General features: G+C 41.6%; 1 protein-coding gene across 1 annotated transcript in view; it reads left to right on the top strand.

The window, feature by feature from the left end:
* Positions 1-20293, top strand: part of IQCH (IQ motif containing H) — a 56037-nt gene that overhangs the window by 31199 nt on the left and 4545 nt on the right. Inside the window, exons 16-18 of the mRNA XM_072345703.1 lie at positions 8545-8665; positions 9986-10272; positions 19295-19462. Coding sequence (XP_072201804.1) covers positions 8545-8665; positions 9986-10272; positions 19295-19462 — 576 coding nt within the window. The remainder of the gene's footprint in view (positions 1-8544; positions 8666-9985; positions 10273-19294; positions 19463-20293) is intronic.

The raw sequence follows: 20293 nt of genomic DNA, 5'->3' as shown, positions 1-20293 counted from the left end.
AAATAATGTAGTTTTTGAGTTTGAATTGTGTAAAAATCGATTCTGTCTGAAAATGAGACTGACTTTAGGTTCCTCATTTCAAATACTGGCCAAGCAAAAATGTGGGGCGAGATTATTGACGTATTTTACCTTGTTAACGCATCGCAGCAGCTGAGTTATCTGAGCGATTAATTATTTTGCAGTTGCATAAGGAATGGAACTCACAAACTATGCTGAATGTCTTTGCAAGGCCCTCATCCTTCTGAAGGCTGGCGTAAGTCTGCCAGCTGATCAAAAATGTCATCCTGAGGCCCAGCTTTGAACGGTATTCAATATCAAGAGAACTGCTGCCACCATGTCTGCTCATTTGGCAGTTGGGGGCCATATTGAAAGGTATTTGTCAGCATGAAAATCAGAATCTGACCCAGGTTACATCCAAAAAAGGTCAGAAAGTAGTGAAAAACCTCATCTGTTTGAGGGATATCTTGCAATGTGAACCATTCTTGGAGGAGGCAAATAAATTCAGCTTTGTAACCATATAATAAATGTATGTAAGATATCTGTGCTGTGAGATGCTCTTATGCCATTATGTAATGATTTTCCAACCTATTTTCTGTAGCAATTCAAGCTTCAGTTAGTCTGTTCATAGCAGAAATAGCGGTTCTGCTCCTAGGTAAAGTAGCAGTAGAGAAGGTATTTAGGACAATTGGAAGATGGCCCTAACGCTTACTAGAAGATAGTATTCCAAAGCATGCTGCAAAGTCATGCTGCTTTCAAACTCAAAGACATGCCTGCTTTGCTCTTATGCTATTACCTGGGCACCCACTTGTGGCCACTCACGTGAGTATGAGGAAGGATGCCCAGATGCCCACTCAGAGCTCGAGCTGAAGAATAGTGGAGAAATAGCATACCATATGTGTTGTTAGAGGTGTTTGTCTTGTTTTGGAATAGGCAGCAGGCTGTCAGTGTCTGCAGTGCCTCCATAACTCAACTTCAATCACTTGCAGTCCCCTGGCCTTTTGGATGCCTTCCTGTTGGCTCTCCTGCTCTTCCAGCAGTCCTTCCTACTGTGAGGGCAGTGAGACACAGGCACAGGTTGTCCAGAGGTTGTGGATGCTCCCTCCTTGGAAGCACTGAAAGCCAGGCTGGGTAGGGCTGTGTGCAACCTGAACTAGAGGGAGGTGTTCGTGCCTACTGCCAGGGGCTTGGAGCTGGATGATCTTAAGAGTCCCTTCCAACCCAAACCAGTCCATGATTCTATAGAAAACAATGCAGGACTATGCAGAGATCCCACCACGCTGTATGATTACACATGTCTAAATAGTAGCTAAAGCACAAGATTAGATTAATAGTCAAATTGATTTCAGAATTAACTTTTATCACTCTGCATCTCCTAATTAACCAGCAGGATCAGCAATGTGTTGTGAGTTTACTTAGCAGAAGCCCTAAGATGAGTAAAATCAGACTGAAAACAAAAGGAGAGATGTGGGGGGGGATGAAGAGGAAAAGAACTTAAGTACAAAAATAGAACACAAAAACAGGCAACAAATATCTCTTGAATGAGCCATTGTAATTGGCCGTAGCTACGCAGCCATTTCAAAAGTCTCCATTAAGTATCTGTTGTAGAAGAGGAAAAGCTATTTAATGTGCTTGGGCAGCCTCCTGTTTTAAATGTTCGAGTGTTTGAATCTCGTTGTCTCCATTTGTGTCACCCTATTTTGTCACGGTTTCTTTTCCCTATAGACCAGATCTTGGTTAACTCACCAAAATGCACAACAGAGAATCCAAATCTTTTCAAAAGGCAATAAATCCAGAAAATCTAACTTGTGATCCGAGTTGCGCAAAGCGATACTCAGATGCTGGTTTCAGGATTGAGCTTGGATTGCTTCTGAAAAATCACAGTTTGAAAGACCAAGATAAAATGCTATGAAATTTTGGGCTTTTCTTTAAATTTAAGTGGTTTTGGTCAACATTCAAAAGCCTTGTAATAAGTGATTAGGTAAACTCTGCAGTTGCCTGGAAATCAGAAATAGCGTTGAAGAAGCTTTTAGCTGGTTGAATGAGCTGCATTCATTGTAAGAAACCTCAGGCTTATGTCCCATATTCTCTTTCTTTTCTGAAGCAAGAATTTAGAAAAAGAGAGTGTTTATAAACAGCTCAAAATCAAACCACCAATAGTATTGTCAAAGAGACACAGAAAAGTGGCACTGTCAGCGCACTGATTTCAGACTGGTTTTGAACCATGTGGAGCGGAGGGGCTCTGAAGCAGGGCTCTGCCATGCTGCCCTTGTTTGCACACAGCTGTAGGTGTGCAGACTTTTCCAGCCTGAAGAGGGCCAGGAGCTGTGGCAGCGACACAAAAGATACACCTGCAGATTTCTGACAAGCTTTTAAAATCTCTTCTGCCCAACATGATATTCAATAGAAAAAGAGAAAGATTCCCTAAGACTTCAAGGAGAACTTGATTGTTGGTGAAGCTGAGCAGTTGCAGGTTCTTTCCTGCTATGGACAGTGCTCTGCCAGCGACATATCCTAAATCATTTGTGGACAGTGAATATTTAAGCTATCTGCAGTGCTCTTCTTACTCAGTTTATTAGTATCTCTTTGCAGCTGCCGAAGCGATGTTTTGGATGATCCCTAAATCCTAAGCAAACCAAAGCATGACCATTGTAGTCCTTGCTTAAATGGAAGCCGCGACATCCATTCCTGAGAGTGGGAATAATCAGATATGCAAGCTGTTGGTGTGTATGTCCTATTGATTTAATATGCTTCTAATCAGTACATAAAGCTATAGGCCTGCAGTGTTAATTTTTCATATGCTTACAAAGTACCCTTTGATTTTCTGTCACGCGTTAATTACAGCGTTTTGCCATTAAATAGGAAGCTTTGTGTAAACTAATTACTAGGTAATCATTGTCTACCGCAAGCGTGCTGTTTGTACCTTTTATTTTATTCTAAAAATGCACAGATCTCGCAGTCTGGAACCACTATACCTTCCAGCCATTAGCTCTCACTAATTCATAGCATTATTGTGTTAAGATTGTAGGAGTTGTAATTGTTGTGGTATCAGTGCTGTTAATTACCGGAGTAAACAGTTGAAATGGTGCCAAGGTCTATTGTACAAGGCAGAGGAAAGGAGGTTTAAATGTTACTTCCACCATCTGGGGACTAGAGTAGAGGCAAATGCTGGAAAACAGCAGTGAGGCAATATCAGAACTTCAGCTCCAGGGTTTGAGGCCATATGGATCCCGAATATTTTGAATCAATTGAATTTAACTGCCAGTTTTTAGCAATAACAGCGTGGAAGGGAGAGGATAAAGCAAGAGCACTAAAGAAATCTGAAATCCGTTTATGTTCTCTCGTGCAATAAAATGCCTGCTTGGATTATTTTAAAAATGTTTGTTTTGCTGAAATCCAACGAGGAGCACAGAGGCAGCTCTAAGAAAGTTTAAGTGTGTTTTGTTTGCAAAATGCAGCACAGGTTTTGTCTGACAATTCCTTCTGCATTAAGGCTCCGCAATTTAGAGAACATTCCTGGCGAGTGACTGTGGGTAATCTGTACGGTGCTTTTTCTTCCCGAAATGGCATTGTTTGGAATTCATTTGAATCCTTTCTTTAGAGAAGAGAGACAGAAAAAGAAAGTGAGCAAATTTTTTGGAGTTCAGCACATACGAGAAGAAGCTAATTCTGAAAATGTTATTAATTTGAGGGTACCTGAATTGATGGTGCGTTTGCAGAGATCGACTGAAATTTGGGAAGGACGCACCCAAGCGTTGGTTATCTCACTGTGTCTGAGGGCAGGCAACCCGGACTCCCGATTTTACAAATGCTGTGTTTGACATAAACATGAGATTTATTTTTAAGGGCTTTTAGGACAATTGTGTCACCTTTTCCTGATGGAGGCCGCTTTCTTGCCAAATAGACACCTTTGCGCATAAAATAGCAATGCATACAGGGTATTTTTTGGAGTAGGGGAAAAAACCCAATTGAATGGAATAGTCTTTGTCTCCAATTAACGTGCTGTGCATAAACCTGCAGAACTGTTTGACGGAGCTTTCAGGATCCTTCTTCTGCCCGATTCTTGCTGCGGTGGTTTTGTCTTTGATTTCCCTGCATACATTGTTCTCTGAGATGACATCTACAAAAGGGGATCTCGGCAGCATATTGCTGCTGCCAGTTCAGGAGCGTTCAGAGGAAATAGAAAGGATCTCTCCTTCTAAACAATCCTGGTTTATTTATCTTTTATTGGTCTGTTAGCAGATGTTGAAGTAGTTTGGGGCACAATGTAAACATGTGCTTTTCAATAGAGGTATGGTAAGTAGCAGAGTATACAATGAACCTGAAGCAATTGGGAGGGATGTTTTGGACTTGGCCAGCGTTTGTTGCTTTGTGTGCACGCGTGTGTAACTGAATTTAGAATTAAAAGAAGTGCTTGATCTTTATATATTGAAATCCTCAGCGTGCAGAGTGACAGCATGAGCCAGAAGAGAAAACCATGGCCCCATGTGGTGTGAAAAAAGGAACAGCAGTTTAAGTGCTGGAAAGTTGAAAGAGAACTAACCTTCTTGTTCTCGTCGTCAAGGAAAGTGGCTGTTTTGTGCTTTTAGATTGAAGCGTAGCATATGTGCCTCGGTTTGACAAAAAGCCTCTTGAGTCAAAGCAACCCTAGTCCTGTGTGCTGATCCAAAGCGAAGGCCGTGGTAATGAGGGACGGGCTCTCAGGAAGCAGTGAGTAGATAATACTGCATAAGTGGAGAATTCTGTGCGCTGTTTTCGCCATTCTACTTAATGCAAGTCGCAGGCACGGCGAATCGCTTGCCATACAGCTGAAATGGGCCATTAGCTATCAGGGAAAATTGTCTTTGCTACTTTCAGCAGATGGAGCAAATATTTTACAAAGCAATTTTACATACGAAAAACATTTGTGTTACTTGGTAATGATGGCTGTTTTACATGATGTTACCTTCTATCAGAACGTGCTTTTCCAGCTCATGGAAGGCAAAAATGGCACTTTTTAATTTTAAAATTTGCAGTTCAGAATTAAACACTCGGGCATTAAACCAGGTTGCAAACTTTTAAGTAGGTGGGGTAGTCAGTATGTCACATCTGAAAACGTTTCCGTTGCAGTAAGCATTTCAAATAGTTTTGTTCAGCAGGGCAGATGGCGGTTCTGGTCAGCAGGTACCTGTATACCAATTAGAAAACATGCCAGTTTGGTTCAGTTTGCAAAACAGAAAATAATTACATGTGTTTGGGATGCAGTTCAAAAGCAATTACTGGACCTTTCTAATATTGCCGTGTTTGCCGGTGTTGCTGAGATCATAAGGATAAGCTGGGCTGCAGCAGTTCACATCAAGGCAGCCGGAATAAGTTATCACAGCTCCACTGATCACAGTATAAAGGATATGCTGTATAAATGGTGTGAATTGTCATAGCGCCGTTGGAGTGGCATAAATTGCCATAGCTTCATTGACTTCAACAAAGATCGGGCACTTTGTATTGCTGAGGATCTGTCATTTTGTTCTTCTTTGGCCCAGTCAGCTTTACTTATTTGGAGTCACTTTCTTCACTCTATTTGCTCGCAAGGTCTAAATAATTTCCTTTCCATCTGATTTTTAGCTAAAAAGCCCCAGGTTTTTCTCATGCATTCTGCTCGGCAGCCTCTTTATGTCCCTAGGTCTTTCTTCCTAGGTCTAACTTTATTTCTTCTTTCTGTTTATTTACTTATCTTCTCAACAGGCTTTTCTTTGTTGACTGATCTTTCTCAAGAAGATTTCCAATCGGTGCCTCCAACATATGCCACATTTGGTCCCATGTTTTTGTTGCAACTGCTGCTCTGAAAAAAAGCCTTTCAAAATTCAGCACGCAGAAGGGTGAGAAATTATTTTGTGTTTAGAGGGGAAAAAGGTGTCAATTTTTCATGCTTACGCATCATTATAAAAAGGTGCAAAACATATGGATGGATTTAAAGGTTTCCAAAGGATGTAAACAGTACTGGGCTGCTTTGTGTTTTCCTAAGAAATATCAGCTGAAAGATTCAAACAAATGCTCCCTGTTTACATCCAGCCTATGATTCTGAATTGTTTGGGGCCACATCGAGAAATAAAACATCGGTAAGCTCTGCTGGAGATACCGTCCCATTTAAATGAAATTAGCCTACAGAGCGCTGATCCTTTTAAAAGGTTTGCCTTCGTGAGGGAATGCTGGATCTGGGCTGGTGTTTGCCTACTAAAACTCCCTATAATCAGGATTATTGCCTTTTTAGAGCTTACCATTGCAAAAAAAACCCTTCAGCTGGAACTCCAGGTGCTGATCCTTATGAAGCGGCTGCCTGCCTCCCTTCTGTGAATACCTTGATTATCCAGGCATGCCTTGTTAAAAGCACTGCCACAATGGGTTTGATCTTGCCAGAACGTTTCTCAGATTTCCTTGGATTAGTTATTTCTGTAAAAGAGGAAACAGTGAGGTGGCTGGTTTGGCTCCTTTTGCTGTCAGCTTGTCCTGATGGCGCTTGCAGCTACAGGGTGCTGCTGAGCTGGGGCCATGGGCAACCATGTGGCCCTGTCAGGCTCTGAGCTCATCCTCAGCTGGTGACCCTCAGTGCTATTTGACCTCAATGACTGAGGTTCGTGAAGCTGGACTGTAGGAGTCTTGTCTGAGGTTAATCACATGGACAGACAGTAGTGGCATTTGATGTTCCTGTACATACAGATGAAGTGAATGGTCACTGTCTTGCCAGCAGCCTCGACGTATGAACCAGTAAAATTCATTGCACAATACCCAAAGGTATTAGGGCTCAAGGATGAGACTTGGTGTGACAGAGGTATTGTTGTACGCACATCAGTGCCAACTGATGTGTAGGTCAGCAGCTCCATGTCATTCACCATGGCTCAAATCCTTTCTCTGAAGCTGTATTTATCTTCATTGTGCAACAAACCACCTGATCTTGCAACTTCTTGGCTTAGCAGTATTTCAGCATGAATACAAAACAAGACAAGGCCTGCTGGTGCTTGCTCACTTTTCTGTTATTTCAGTCAGCTGAGGTAGCAAACCCCTAAATTGCTTGTTACAGATTTGTTTTTGTAAGGAAACTATTGCTGTAAGACCTGAATCTGGGTAAATTTTGAACTTGGTTCTTGCTCTTTATGTGGTCCTTTGTCTTTGCTATAAACCTAAATATGCTTAGTATATTGGTATACTGACTTTAGCCATTTATTAACATTTTCCTGTGAGGTATTTAAAGTCAACAATTTACTTTGTCTGTAGTGTATGATAGGAGCCCACATAGATCACCATCAGTTCCTCACTGAGGGCACAGAAACCCCATCTCCCTTTTTGTGGCTGGACAGCCCATAAGAAAGTCACCTTCCAAAGTCTCAAAGGCAGACTGAGCTCAGGAACAGGATGTATCTAGGTCTGCTATTCATAAGAGTCTATACCTTCGCCATTGGCACATCCTTCGCATTCTGTTAGAGAAATTGCAGCAAGATGATTATCAGTTTGTATTTTTGGTTGCTTTACGTCATGTGTTTCATGACGAAGCCGATCTCTTTAAATTCACTGATGTGTAAAAAGAGAATGTTTCTTGTTCTTAGTTCCAAGATGTTAGCCATAAGGTTTTATCATGTCCTTCCGGAGCTCCTGATAGCATGACTGTGGCTTAGGATGGTGCCACGATCAGAGGACAGTTGGTCATCTTCTGAAGCACAGGATGCTGGAGAGAAGATGTCAAATAGAAGCAAAGAGACCCAAGGGAAGAAGGAGAATGTTTATGAAGCAGCAAGGAAAGGAGCCCGAAGCAATAGAGTCAGGGTCCTTGCACTTTATACGCTTGTGTACTTCTGGGACGGTTTTGAGCAGTAAAAGCAATGCAGTTAGTTTCTGTATTTAATGGGGTTGGTTTGCTTGTGCGATAACATAGCGAAGAACTTGATACAAGGAAAAAGCTAGTTTATCACCTCTAATGTGACTGACCAAATTCTACCATAGATAAAGGCACAAATACACTTCTGAATTTGTTACAGGCTGGAGAATGCAGCATTTAAAAATCTTGTGCTTGATTATTCCCTCATTTATTTATTTGTGTATTTATTTATTGTAACTAGAGGGTGTTTGCACTTATATAACAGCTTAAACATAAAGAGAGCCAGTAGCACTATGTCTGGCATGTGTGACTATTTCAATATGCTCAGTTTCGAAATATAAACAGTGTAAAGTTATTGACTGCTGGTATTGATCACTAAGCAGTTACCAAGTGCTTAGCATTTTCAGTTGCCAGATCAAATTATTGATATAAATTATAACGAAATAGATGCTACGCTGAAGGCAGGGGCTGGAACTGTCTTTCAGAGAAGAACAATTTGCAATAGGAGGGAAGAGTAGTAAGTAGAAAAATTAAAAAAAAAAAAAGGCTTCCTGACTGTGGGTAAACAGTAACCACATTTTTTTTTGTTGGGTTTTTTTTTTTTTTTTTGCCTGTTGGAGGCCTGGTTTTTAATCACCCCACAAGCAGTTTTCATTTCTGTAGTAAAATTGCTTGTGGTTCTATTTAATTTGTTTCTGCAGGAGCCAGCTTTGGTGAAGATCTCCCAGGAGCTGCCGGGCCTTTTAGCACAGCACGTACAGCCAGTCAATGAGAAACGATTCCCTACATGGGAAAAATTCCTCCAAACATTTCTTAGTCAAGGTAAATAAGACTGCAAAGTCACTGTTAAGTGTTATAAGGAGTAATTATACCATATTGTATGCCATATTCTTGTTAATCTTGGGCCCATTTAAATATTTATCTCCTTTTATTTCTCCATTGCGCTTCAAATGTTCATTTGTGAATGAGTTGTAGCCAACTATTCTATCAGTCATATGTCTCATTGAAGAATTTAACCTATTTTAATCCTGGCTTACCTTTCTCACACAATTCTGACTCAATAAGAATCATCTTCTTAATCCTGGTTTAATACCAGTCTGAGAGCTGAAAGCTTCATTTGCGTGGTGCTGAGACCTCATTGGCGCTTCCTGCGTTAACTCTGTCATGGCACCTTTGCAGTATCCAGCTGATGAGGAGCCCAGAAGGGAACCCAGGTTTGTCTATTACAGGCAGTGCAAACAAAACTATGGCTTGGACTCTGCAAATCAATGTGTCGGAGATATGTTAGCATCCTATGTTAACGTGGTTTTGTGTCTATGTTTTTATGCTGAATTCTAGACTGAAGAAATGCAGTGTTTGTGTTTAGGGTGGTAAGTTTCTATGGTAATTCTGCCCTGATATGCCACTGTTTTGTATATTGGGACATACAAAGCATGTATATGCACTTTACCTGTGGAAGAGACAACTGTGAGGCAAAGCTTTGAACATACTTGGGAGGAAAATGGTGCCAAATAACATAAAAGCAGTTTTCACTAGATACAAGTTTATCCTAAGTTTGTGGCATTGCATTCAGTAGAGGCAAATCCAGAACGCCACGCCAGAACACTTGTGATTTTCCTACAGACACCCATGCTAGAAGTTGTCTGCTTTTCTACATACCAAGTTCCTCTTGTGGATGAATACTGAAAGGCAGATGATGCATCTCAGATCACTGTATGATGGCAATCTCCAAGATTACTTCCTAGCAGGTGATACTGCTCACCAAACATCCCAGTAACATCATTTCACTGCTCTTCTGGATGTGCTGTCAGACAGCCCAAAGGTCATTCATGTTACCCAAGAGCATATTCTTCCTGTCAGATATGTGATATAGTTCAAGTTTGGAACTACTTGCAAAGGATCTGTAGATCAAAAGCCACTGGTTGAACTGGTCAGTGCTACAGGAGATCTTTCTCTTCTCAGAGATTCATGGGTCCTAGCTATGCTGCTCCCATTACATTTATTTACTTTCTGTATCTCCATAGCAGTCTTCCCTGCAGTGTCTGAGCGCAATAGGAGCTGGATGGTTTCATTCTGTGCACTCTGAAGAGCATCACATGTGAATTTGATTACTAGCTTAACTGCTAATTCATTTCTTACTAGGTGGTGTGATAGAAGCCTTCCCACTCTCAGAAAATGTCACAAACCTTACGGTGGATATGCTGATAGAGCCAACGGGAGAGATAAAAGTAGTGTCGTCAGGAGACCAGCTCCATGCTGACGGACCTCTGCGATCATCTGGCACCACCATTCCACAAAGATCTGTTGATCCAGCAGTTCTTAATTCACTCTGCTTAAAAATTGGAGAAGCCTGTAAATCTAAAGGAGTGCTTGGTTACTTCTCAGTTGATTTTGTGACTTTCATCCATCCACAAACAATGGAGCAGCAGGTGAGTGGATCAGATGCGATGTGTTGTAATGTCCCTCTGAGATGGAGAAACATCTGCTTTCCTACTCAACTCCAAACTGTTACCCAGAAAAAACGTTGTCCTTCTAAGCACTTTATTTCTAAGCAGTGAGGCACGTGGAGGGAAGTAGGGCCTGTGCTTATTTTAACAACATAAAAATTTAGACCTGCTCTGCCCGTTGGACCTGAGGAACCTTTTAAATGTTTTGTTCAAAGAGAACCTGGCAAAGCTTGAAGGGCTTCTTGCAAGGCTGAATGATAAGAAAATTATATTTATATTTCTTTCAGTGTGTGTTCTCTCCAAAAATAATGTCCTCCTGCATTAAGCTGATAATTCATGGCTAAGAACACACAGAGTATCTTAGTTTCAAAATGTCCCTAATCTCTTGTACTTTGCTCTGCAAAAGAATAATTGTAGGGATTGTACATTCTGAATAAGCCCGTGTCTCTATAAGAATACAGACACAGTTTGAGGATGAATCTAAAGAAATGATATTTTTTATCTTCACCCTCGTGAAGCTGTGAAGCCTTTGTACACATAGTATTGGGAGCCCTCAGCACAGCAGAGCGTGATTTCATTCCAGCCTGAGGCCGCGCACCACTTTCTGCTGCAGTGCCAATGTGCGTGCAGTTAGCAGTTTGCTTGCTTTAGAGTATTTCAGAATACTTTTGTAGAAGATCAGCAAATCCAGATACTGTGTGATGTGACAGGAAAGTCAGTTTTCTGGTAGTGTCTGACAGCATATCACGGTTTCTCCAGTCCTGAAAGCTTATCACCATGGGCACGTGTTGCACTGATGTGGGAAGAGATGGGTTCTGAGAGGTCTGGACTGAACAATATAGCATCTTAAATTATGATATTTCAAGGTTAGCACCTCAAGTTTCCTAGAAAGCAAAATGCTACTGGGAAAGCAGCGCAGTTTTGGAGTGGTGAACTATGTGACTTATAACAGGCATAACTATGCAAAATGGAAAGGATTAAGTTAATGCTTTCTCATGGAATCCTGCCCAGGAGAGTGTTCTGTGTGGATGAGTAATGGGTGCTTTTAAATAGCAGAATCAGAACCATTCAAGTGACCCTAGTACCTCCTGCCAGCATTTACAAGCCCATCAGCAAAACCTCACAGTCAGCTGTATCACAACTTTTGACAACATAAAAAATAATGTAATAAATCAAGACAGCAGAAGGGTATTGACTCCAGAACTTGCTGCTGCCTGTGGTGGATGGCAGGGAAGCAGAGGAGTGGTGGCCACTGTCCCAGCACACTCTGCTTTCGGTGCTGCAGAACAAATAGGTAAAAAAATGGATGTAAAGAAATAACTTTATTTTATAACTTTAAAGAGTCATTATGGTTGGAAAACGAGGATCATCCAGTCTGACTGTAATGTAACCTCTGGCCTGAATGCTGATGATCAGTTTTGATCACAGTTTGTACAAAATATTCATCTTGCATGTTTCTATGCTACAGTAACCTGGCATTTGTTTTATTTATAAGGTCAGATTTTCTTGCCATAATGTGATCTATTAAGTTCTTTCACAAGTCAGATGCTGGGAAAAGCAAATAAAGGGCATATTCGAATACTTCAAGTGGTTTTATTCTTAAACAGAATGAACTGAAGAACAGTGAAGCCAGGTTTCCCATAGATTCATACCTTAAATTAAGTTCCTACATGTTATCTGGCTGAAGTCACCCCACAGCCTTTCCCATTGCAAGCTCACCAGTAAGGTTTTTTTTCTCCTGCCCAGCTGCCTGTTTTAGCAATCTCATAGGAGATGAATACATTTGAAATTGCTGCTTTCTAGCAAATTTAGTTGTTACCGGCCAAAAGGGCTGAACGTTAAGACAGGTGTACAAATGTAAAGCATCGTGCCAGACTAAAAGTAAAGGAAGATCTGGGTGAGGAGGCTGAGCTTTCAGCATTTGCGTAGGGGCCTTGTGTTTGAAGACTAAAGAAAGTGAGATGATTTTTAAATCAAGTGTTTTCTGTTATTGATGGATGGTAGTGTTTACAAATTCAAAATTGGCACTTGCATGAAGGTGCTTATTTCAGACCTCTGCATCAAGTCTCGGTTACTTATTTTATTCCCAAAGCACCTCCTTGGTTTTTATGTCTTCTGATATTGTTTGTGCACTCGCCTACTTATCTGAACAAGTCTGTTGTCTTCTACAATCTTCAGTTAGGACCTTTACTGTTAGAAAAACTGTGTAACTGTAACAGGGAATGTGCCTCTTCTTCATGGGGCAAGCAATGCTGTATGGCTGGACTTCAAAAAGGTGGCATGTCTGTATGCACTCCAATCCATTTGGGTGTCTGTTTCTCCCGGACATCTGAAAATCATGGCTTGTACGGTGTGAGAAAAGGCTTTAAACACAGGGCTTGCTTTTAAAACCCAAGAGTTAGCATATGGTATCCACTGGCAAAAGCTGGCTCTTTGGCAGTGCTATGATAATTGTATTCCGTTTTAAACACAGAGAAGGCTTAAAATGGGGCTTTTGGTAACTGATTCTGCTGTAGGGTGACTGTGGTAAACCAGAGAAGCAGAATAATGTTAGCTTTGAAATACAGATTGCAGTAAAGTTTGAATGCCAAAACGTATTTACATAGGCATTGCAATTAGAACTGTGGGTGAGCCATATCATATCACTTCCACGTAAAGTTGCTTTATAAAGATCAAGAGGTGGCATCCTCTCCTACTGAAGTCAGTGGGAGTTCTGCCAATTGCTTTCCTCAAGCCAGGAGTTCACCAGAATGCAGAAATGCTTCCTAGATCACCGAAGTTGTGACATTTCCTGGCATGACCAAGGACATATTAAATCAATCAGTGTTTATTGTGGTCTTTTACTATTCCTTTCTGTTCTGCCTTGGCTTTCTCCCCTTGTTTCTGATTGATTCTACCTTAATGTTTCCTGTTTGTCAGCATGTACCACAACTTTAACATTATTTAAGCACAGGTTTTTAAATTTAACTAGTTACAGAGGCAATTAATGATGCCATCTGTCTTGTGAGAGGGAGAATACACAAAAGATTGTGCTCCTGAAAGCACTATTTATTTATTTTTTTTGGCAAACAAGGAATCCTATTAGACTCTTAGAACATTGGCTCACTAATTTCAGAAGTGCCCATTTTAATGCAGTAGCTGAAAGGCTCAGATGCATTTGTGTATGTGTAGTATACTTAGGCATTCTTTCAAAGTTATGTTTTATGGAAAACATCAACTGATACATGATATTTTCCGTAAAGCTAAAAATTAAATATATCATTGAACATCTGTTACCAGTACAGTCTGAGTACTTAAATACTTAAAATTCCCCGAATCCTTCGTAAATTTACATGCCACATAAATATACAACTCTTTAAGGAACGTGAAGGGCCAGATAAGTGAAACCATCTTTCTGCCTCTGCAGGCTGAGCAGCTGCACGCTGCAGTACCTGTCCTCACACATGCTCACCCTGCGTGCCCCCGCAAAGGGGACTCTGGAGCAGAAGGCAGATTAGCATGTATTTCAGTTTCAGGCTCTTCACTCTGAAAGTCTTTAAAAATCTGTACGCCGTGTAGCATAAATTTGGTCTGAGCAACAAGGCATTGCTTATAACATTTTAAAAGATTGCTACTGTTAGCACATTCCCTCAGTGTGTCGTTTCCTTCTGCACGTTGCTGTTATGTTGCTGTGTTCCCCAGGGGAAGGGACACGGATCTGCGGCATTTCTGGTGTCTGAGGAAAAGCATGAGATGTGTGACTCAGATCGAGTCACTTCTGCCTGCCACTCCATTCTCTTGGACTGATCTTTAAGAGCGCGGCCTTGACTCTTTGCAGTAAAGTCCTGCATGGTATTGACTGGAAGCTTCTCTGCAACCAGCTTGTCACGGAGCTGCACCTGAATAAGTCAGTTTCATTGAGCAGGACTGCTTGAATGCACAAACTTACACCCGTAGGTGTGTGGGCAGATAATTTGGAGAAGTGTGGTCTTGAGTCACCTTTTGTAGCGGTCTGACCTATTACACAGCCCTGTACCTTTTGCAGCAATAGCAAAAGAGCACTGAGTTACGTTGCTTCTCAAGGAGCAAAGGGATAGCACCGTCCCAGATGCGCACAGAAGAGAAGTCTTGAAAGGATACTACGAAGTGGAAGTAACTCCAGTGAAACTGTGGGGAAGAAGATCTCCTGGCATTCTGTTAGAGATGAGCTGTGCTGTCTGTGGCTCATCAGTCAGCTCTGGCGCTAGCATTTAATTCATGCTTTGAGGGATGCACTCTTCTGTATTCACACACGCATCCTAAAATTACTCCCGCTGTTTTTATTTCTTTCCTCGCAGAATTCTGCGGTGTTATTTTCAAACAAGAGCCGCGGTTTGCTCCTTAACTGCCTTCGAGTCCTGAACTGAGCAGAGCAGAGTTTAGGCACTTTGGTTCTGGGGCCCAAGAGCTGAAGTTCTCTCGGGCAGCACCGCTCCATCCCTGCAGCAGCCACCAGATGGCGTTCGCCTGGGATCCTGCCCGCCACCGCTGCTGCTCAGAGCAATCGTACCGTGCGTTATAGAAGTCGCTAAAGGAGCTCTGTTTTCAACACCCCCGTAGAGTTAATATTTTACTAATTGACATTTTTACAGCGTCATTCAACCTCTTCTTTAAAAATAGCAGGTGTGCTCTTTACAATAACGCAGACATCGATACCCGATGCAGATAAAAACAATTATACCAGGTAAAGAAAAGCTATAATTTAGCAACTGTTTAAGAATTTATGTTTCCTTTCTTTCTCAAGTTTATGTTTTAAAGCCAAAGCGTTTTCATGGCGGTTGTAAAGAATGACACTGTCACTGTGACTTTAGTCACTGGAGATGTCTTAACCATGAGTGCAGTCTGCATAACGGAACCACTAAGTCCTGTAGGATGTGTAGGATGTGCTTTTAACTGCTCTTCTTAGCACAGCTTTACCTAAAACCATTTTTGAGATCTAAAGTCTTAACCCGTGCCCTGAGTATAAAAGTCAGTATAAAAGCACTAATCTGGTTACCTCTCAACTCCCACTTGTTTGAAAAATCAAATAGCACTTGTGGACTTCACAAGCGAGCTCTGGTTCAGTTTCATTTCTGATCATGAAGGTGTCCTCACATCTCAAGTTAAAGCTGTGTAAGTTATGCTAACTTGCCATGCAGCCTTGTAAGGACGCCCTTGTTGTGTATATCCTGAACTATGGATGGCAGACCCAAGTATTAGATATTTGTTGAGCTGTGAGACTGCATCACAGTTTTAGCTTTACTTATACTTGACCCCTGCACAGGCCTTCTACTAATGGCTCCAGATTTCCTGGAGGAGATGATAATTCAGCTGGTCATTAACTGCCTGACCTCACAGACATCACTTTCTAAACTACGGAGATATATTCATAAAGCAACAACAATCCAACAGGCAGCAAACCCCAGCTCAGACTGTCACTTTTGGCACTTGCTTTGTGTTGCTTTGAAGAAAAAGGTGCTGTAATGCAGTAGGTGGTGTTAGAGTTGAACCTAAATGAACTTTCTGCCTGCTCTGCTCAGAGAGCAGCCCAGAGCACTTCTGCTATGTCTGTCCTGCCTGTGCTAGCTCTGTGGAGCTTTTGGACCGCTCTGAAAACTACGTGCCACAAAGGGGGAGATGCTGATGTTTCTAAGGAATGGTTTTTGTTGGTTTTGCACGTCCTTATTAGCAGATTTGTCAGTTCTCTGTTACAGATAGCAATGTCTCATCCTGCTTGTTCCACAGCACTGCTCTACCCCATCCCTACTCTAACACAGGAGGTTCTCCTCAGTTTGCCTCCACATCTGCTGCTGATGGCAGCTCTGGTTGTACTGATTTCGGTTAATGTTCTGCATGCCAAAGAGCACTTGCAAAGCAGTGGCTATATGTGATTTTGGCATGAGGCTGGTAACTTCTTCACAGAAAATGAGAAGTCATCAACTGTGGGGTCTACCTAATTAGAATCCTTTGGACACGGATACAAAGGATTCTGGTGCTTTTTTCTTTGTTTATTACAATTAATTTTAGGTCATTACACTCAAGGGACACCTGCTAACTTCAATATGGCCAACACGTGCTTAGTATGATATAATGAGCTACCTCTTTCCATTTGGGAATGTATATTGATCTATTATTGGTTAAAGATGCCAGACCGATGGAGCCAGCAAACAGATGTCCACTGCTAGTTCCAGAATAAGAGCACTATAAAGCAGCTGTATAGCTCTTGTCTTCACACGGCTCCACCAGCCAGACTCAGGTCTTCCATCCTTGCTTGAGATTACCAGAAACACTGCCTGTTATTAATTGCTGTAATTCTGCAAAGAGCACTTATGACCTTCACATACTGGAGACGGACTTAGAAATTGTTTCACTGAAGAATTTGATCAGCTGGCTATTAATGATCTGGCTTGCATTTGAACTAATAAAATGGAAAAAAAAATATCTTGTTCCAATCTTGTGAACGTAAAGTTGCCCAGGCCCTGTGGCCCACGTTTTCTGTAGCTGTACAAAGGCAGTTTGAAGGGTGCTTCTGGATTTCTGTGGCAAAAGGGAATCCCCTGCTAGGAAAAAGCTGGAATCTCATGCCATCTGATCCTCCTTCCTTTCTTTCTTTCTTTATTAGAGATGGTCTGGGACATATCCAGGACAGAAAGGCCATGGCTACAATACAGTGTTCTACAATACTCCTGAGCCAGCAAAAGAATCCTTGGGGGTGATCCCAGCTGGCATGCGTTAATGACCATTTGGCTGCTTTAACTTGTATTAGGGCTGGTTCAGCCTCAGGCTCAGGCCCAGAATGAAAGGAGGTGGACAGGTGGGTTGTAGCCATGTTTGCCTGCCTCCCCCTCATGCTCAGGGCTGTGGAGAACTACCCCTGATTTTAAGAAAGCAAAACATGCAATGATGTCATCATCGTAAAATGCAGCTGTGACTGATCATATAACCATAGAAGGGTTTGGGCTGGATTCTGAAGTAGGTATTAATAGCTATCCTCCTTTACAGTTGAAGGAGAGAATCAGGTGGGGGGGGGAGGGGGGAGGGAAAGAGCATCTTCTTTTATTTCACATTAGGGCTGCCAGACTACTCAGCTGATGAGAGCCATTAGTTTTGCAGGCAAGGGTATAAAGCTGAGATGTCCACGTTCAGGTACTCGATGTCCATGTTAGTGACAGCACAAGATTTGTTGAGTAACTTTTGCCGAACAAACAAGCCATCCCATGTGCTGTATTGTTTGTCTGAATCTACCAGGGTGTAATGAATTTGTCCTGTGACAATGACTGCTTATGTTTGCTTTATCTGCTGTTAAATGCCCAGCCCATTCTCTATGTCATAACACAAGCTTTGTTCTCACCCATGCAGATGTGCTATGGTTGCACTATGTCTTCGCTTCTGTGTGCTTCCATCTCAGCCACTTTATGGCCCACCTTCAGTCTAATCTGTCTTCTGCCACTCTGTGCATCAGCAAAGGTTCCAGATCATGCTGCCATTGACTTTGAGCTTGGGAAGCACAGGTGTGGTATCAGGTCTGGATTCAAGGTGGCTAGATCATTTTTCTCTGTGCTGATGAGCAACCCTTGGACAGCAATAATCCCTGCTCTTCTCACAGAGCCTAGCCAACTCTTTTGGGGGCAAAACTTTAACCGAGAATCCAAAACCCAACTCAGACAAGGTTTGTGGCATGTTTGCTGCTACTGATCTGTTGATAATATTTATGGAAATGAATGGAACATGTTTACTGTATGCATAGTTTACAGTTACCACTTATTGAAAGTGTTAGCTCATTGGAAATGTCAGCACATACTGGAAAAGTACAAATTGATAGGAAAGCTCCTTCCTGTCTTGCAGAAGTGATGATAAAGAATAAATTATTGAAGAAAATTAAGCATTGTAATTGGTGAAAATTCCCCTTTTACTCAGTAAAGCCAGCTATTAGCATCCGATTTGCATTTTATACCGTGTAGCAAGAAATATTTAAGTTGACAAATAGGATATTTAATACAGCACCAGATACTTGGCAGTTAGTTATTAACAACTGTTACTGATGTGATTTATTCAGCATTATAAAAAGGGCATTACTATGTGAATATGATTCAGAAATTAACTCCAGTTTACCAAGAGGCTTTGACTGCCTGACCTCTTAATATCCTTATAATGATGCCATTTAACATTCAAAGGCTTATTCAAGTCATTCACTGCTGGATTTGTTTTAAAAGGGTCCACTGTAGGGCAGATATTTGTGTGTGTTAACATTTCTCATTGGCGCAGCAGGCACGAGTGTTTTTTAAAAGGGAAAAACTCTTGAGTAAAGCCATGCTCAGGTTGTTGGGGCAGAGGAGAGCCACAGAAACAATTTGTGGTGCTCCCTTCTCATACTCCCCACTAATCTTGCAGGCTTCTATAGGCCTCTTGGGGGTTCTGTGAGATTTCTGCCATTGCCTGCAAGTGTGTCCTGCATGTAGGTGGGGGTGGGCTTCTCTCCCACCTATCTTTGCTAACCAACAGGCTCCAATAAACCCAAGGGGGAGCAGATGCTCCCCACTTGACAAGGAGCTTCTTTGTGGCCAGTAAGACACAAACCCACGCCGTGTTGCTTATATCACAGTTTCTTGCACTGAGAATCTACCACCATTAGTACGGAGTTGGTGCAGCCTGCCAAACCAGAGCATGCCTGAGGTCAGAGGCACTTCTGGGTGCATCTGCTCCAAGCCAATATATATAAGCCAATTAATATGATGCAGGTTTCAGAGCCGTTGAGTTGATCCATTACTTCTTCTAATCCTTACTAGAAACTCGGTAGCACAGGTTCCAGTTCTCACCAAGGAATTATTTTAGAAGTTTCTTGGGAGTTCTGACCGCTGCATTTTGAAGTGGTTTACTGGGGCCGGTAACACACCAGCACAAGGGGCCCATAAGTAGACATTTTCAGCACATACGGAGGAATAGGTGACAATTGCTGAATCTCACCTTTCCTGTTCTTTTTTAAATGCACCTGTTTGTGTTTGATTAGGTATGGGCAACAGACCTTGACCTTTGCTACAGTGACCAGCTGGCCTTGACTCAGCTCACGTTGTATGTGTCAGATGGAAACCTGGATTGTTGCTCTGGCCTTTCTGAAGTATCTCTTGGTTCGAGGAAACTGAAAAGCCAACGTGCTCAGCGCAAGGAGACAGAAACGGTAAGCAGCAATTTGTTCACAAATAAAGTTATTAATATAAGTTACTCAAAAGTTAAAAACGTGCCCTGGATCACTGCTCTGAAGGAGCTGAATAGCAAAAGTGCTGCTTTTAGATTTTAGAATGCTAATAAAATAAATGGGACGCTGTTGCACTGGAAATTAAAATAAAGGTTCTGAATGCCTATAGATAATTGATTATTTATCCTTTGTACTCAATAACACAACTATCTTTCACTATGGTGGCCTGTTAGATTAAAATGTTGTTATTGGTGGAGAAGTTAATAAGACTTCTCAACGTGGAGACCGTCCCTCTGAGAAGGCAGAAAGACCTTTAGGAAAGTCAGAGATTAAACATGTATGTGTATAGGTATATGTAAGAAAGGCGCATGCTGCTTTTACACGTTTTGACTGAAGAGTCGAAACTCCCCCTTTCCTGACAAGGAGGAGGAACGCAAATGCACCATTCCAAAAATGCCATGGATCTGCAATTCAGAGGTTAATGAGCTCTTGATCTATTGTTCTTGTCAAGTAACCACTTCTAGTTGGAGAGAAGTAAATTAGATATGATTAGTCCCAGTAGTACAAGTTTTAGAAATGAAAAGTAATCAAGTAGCAACTTTTTTAATTAAAATTCTGTCAGAATTAACATAAATCGTCACTGTATTCTTTATTTTTCTGCCTCCTTCTGAGGCTTTTATCTCCTTAAGAGTTAAAAAAGTGCTCTCTCTGAAAAGCATCTTTAGGGAAAAAAACAAACAAACAAAGAGACAAATGCTTTTCCAGCACATGATCTGTAATGAATGATTAAGTAAAACGCTTTGTGTAAAATTA

The sequence above is a fragment of the Excalfactoria chinensis genome, chromosome 10 (genome assembly GCF_039878825.1).
Source record: "Excalfactoria chinensis isolate bCotChi1 chromosome 10, bCotChi1.hap2, whole genome shotgun sequence".
NCBI lineage: Eukaryota > Metazoa > Chordata > Aves > Galliformes > Phasianidae > Excalfactoria > Excalfactoria chinensis.
Note: the sequence above shows the minus strand (reverse complement) of the source record. Positions and strands in the feature narration are given on the sequence as shown.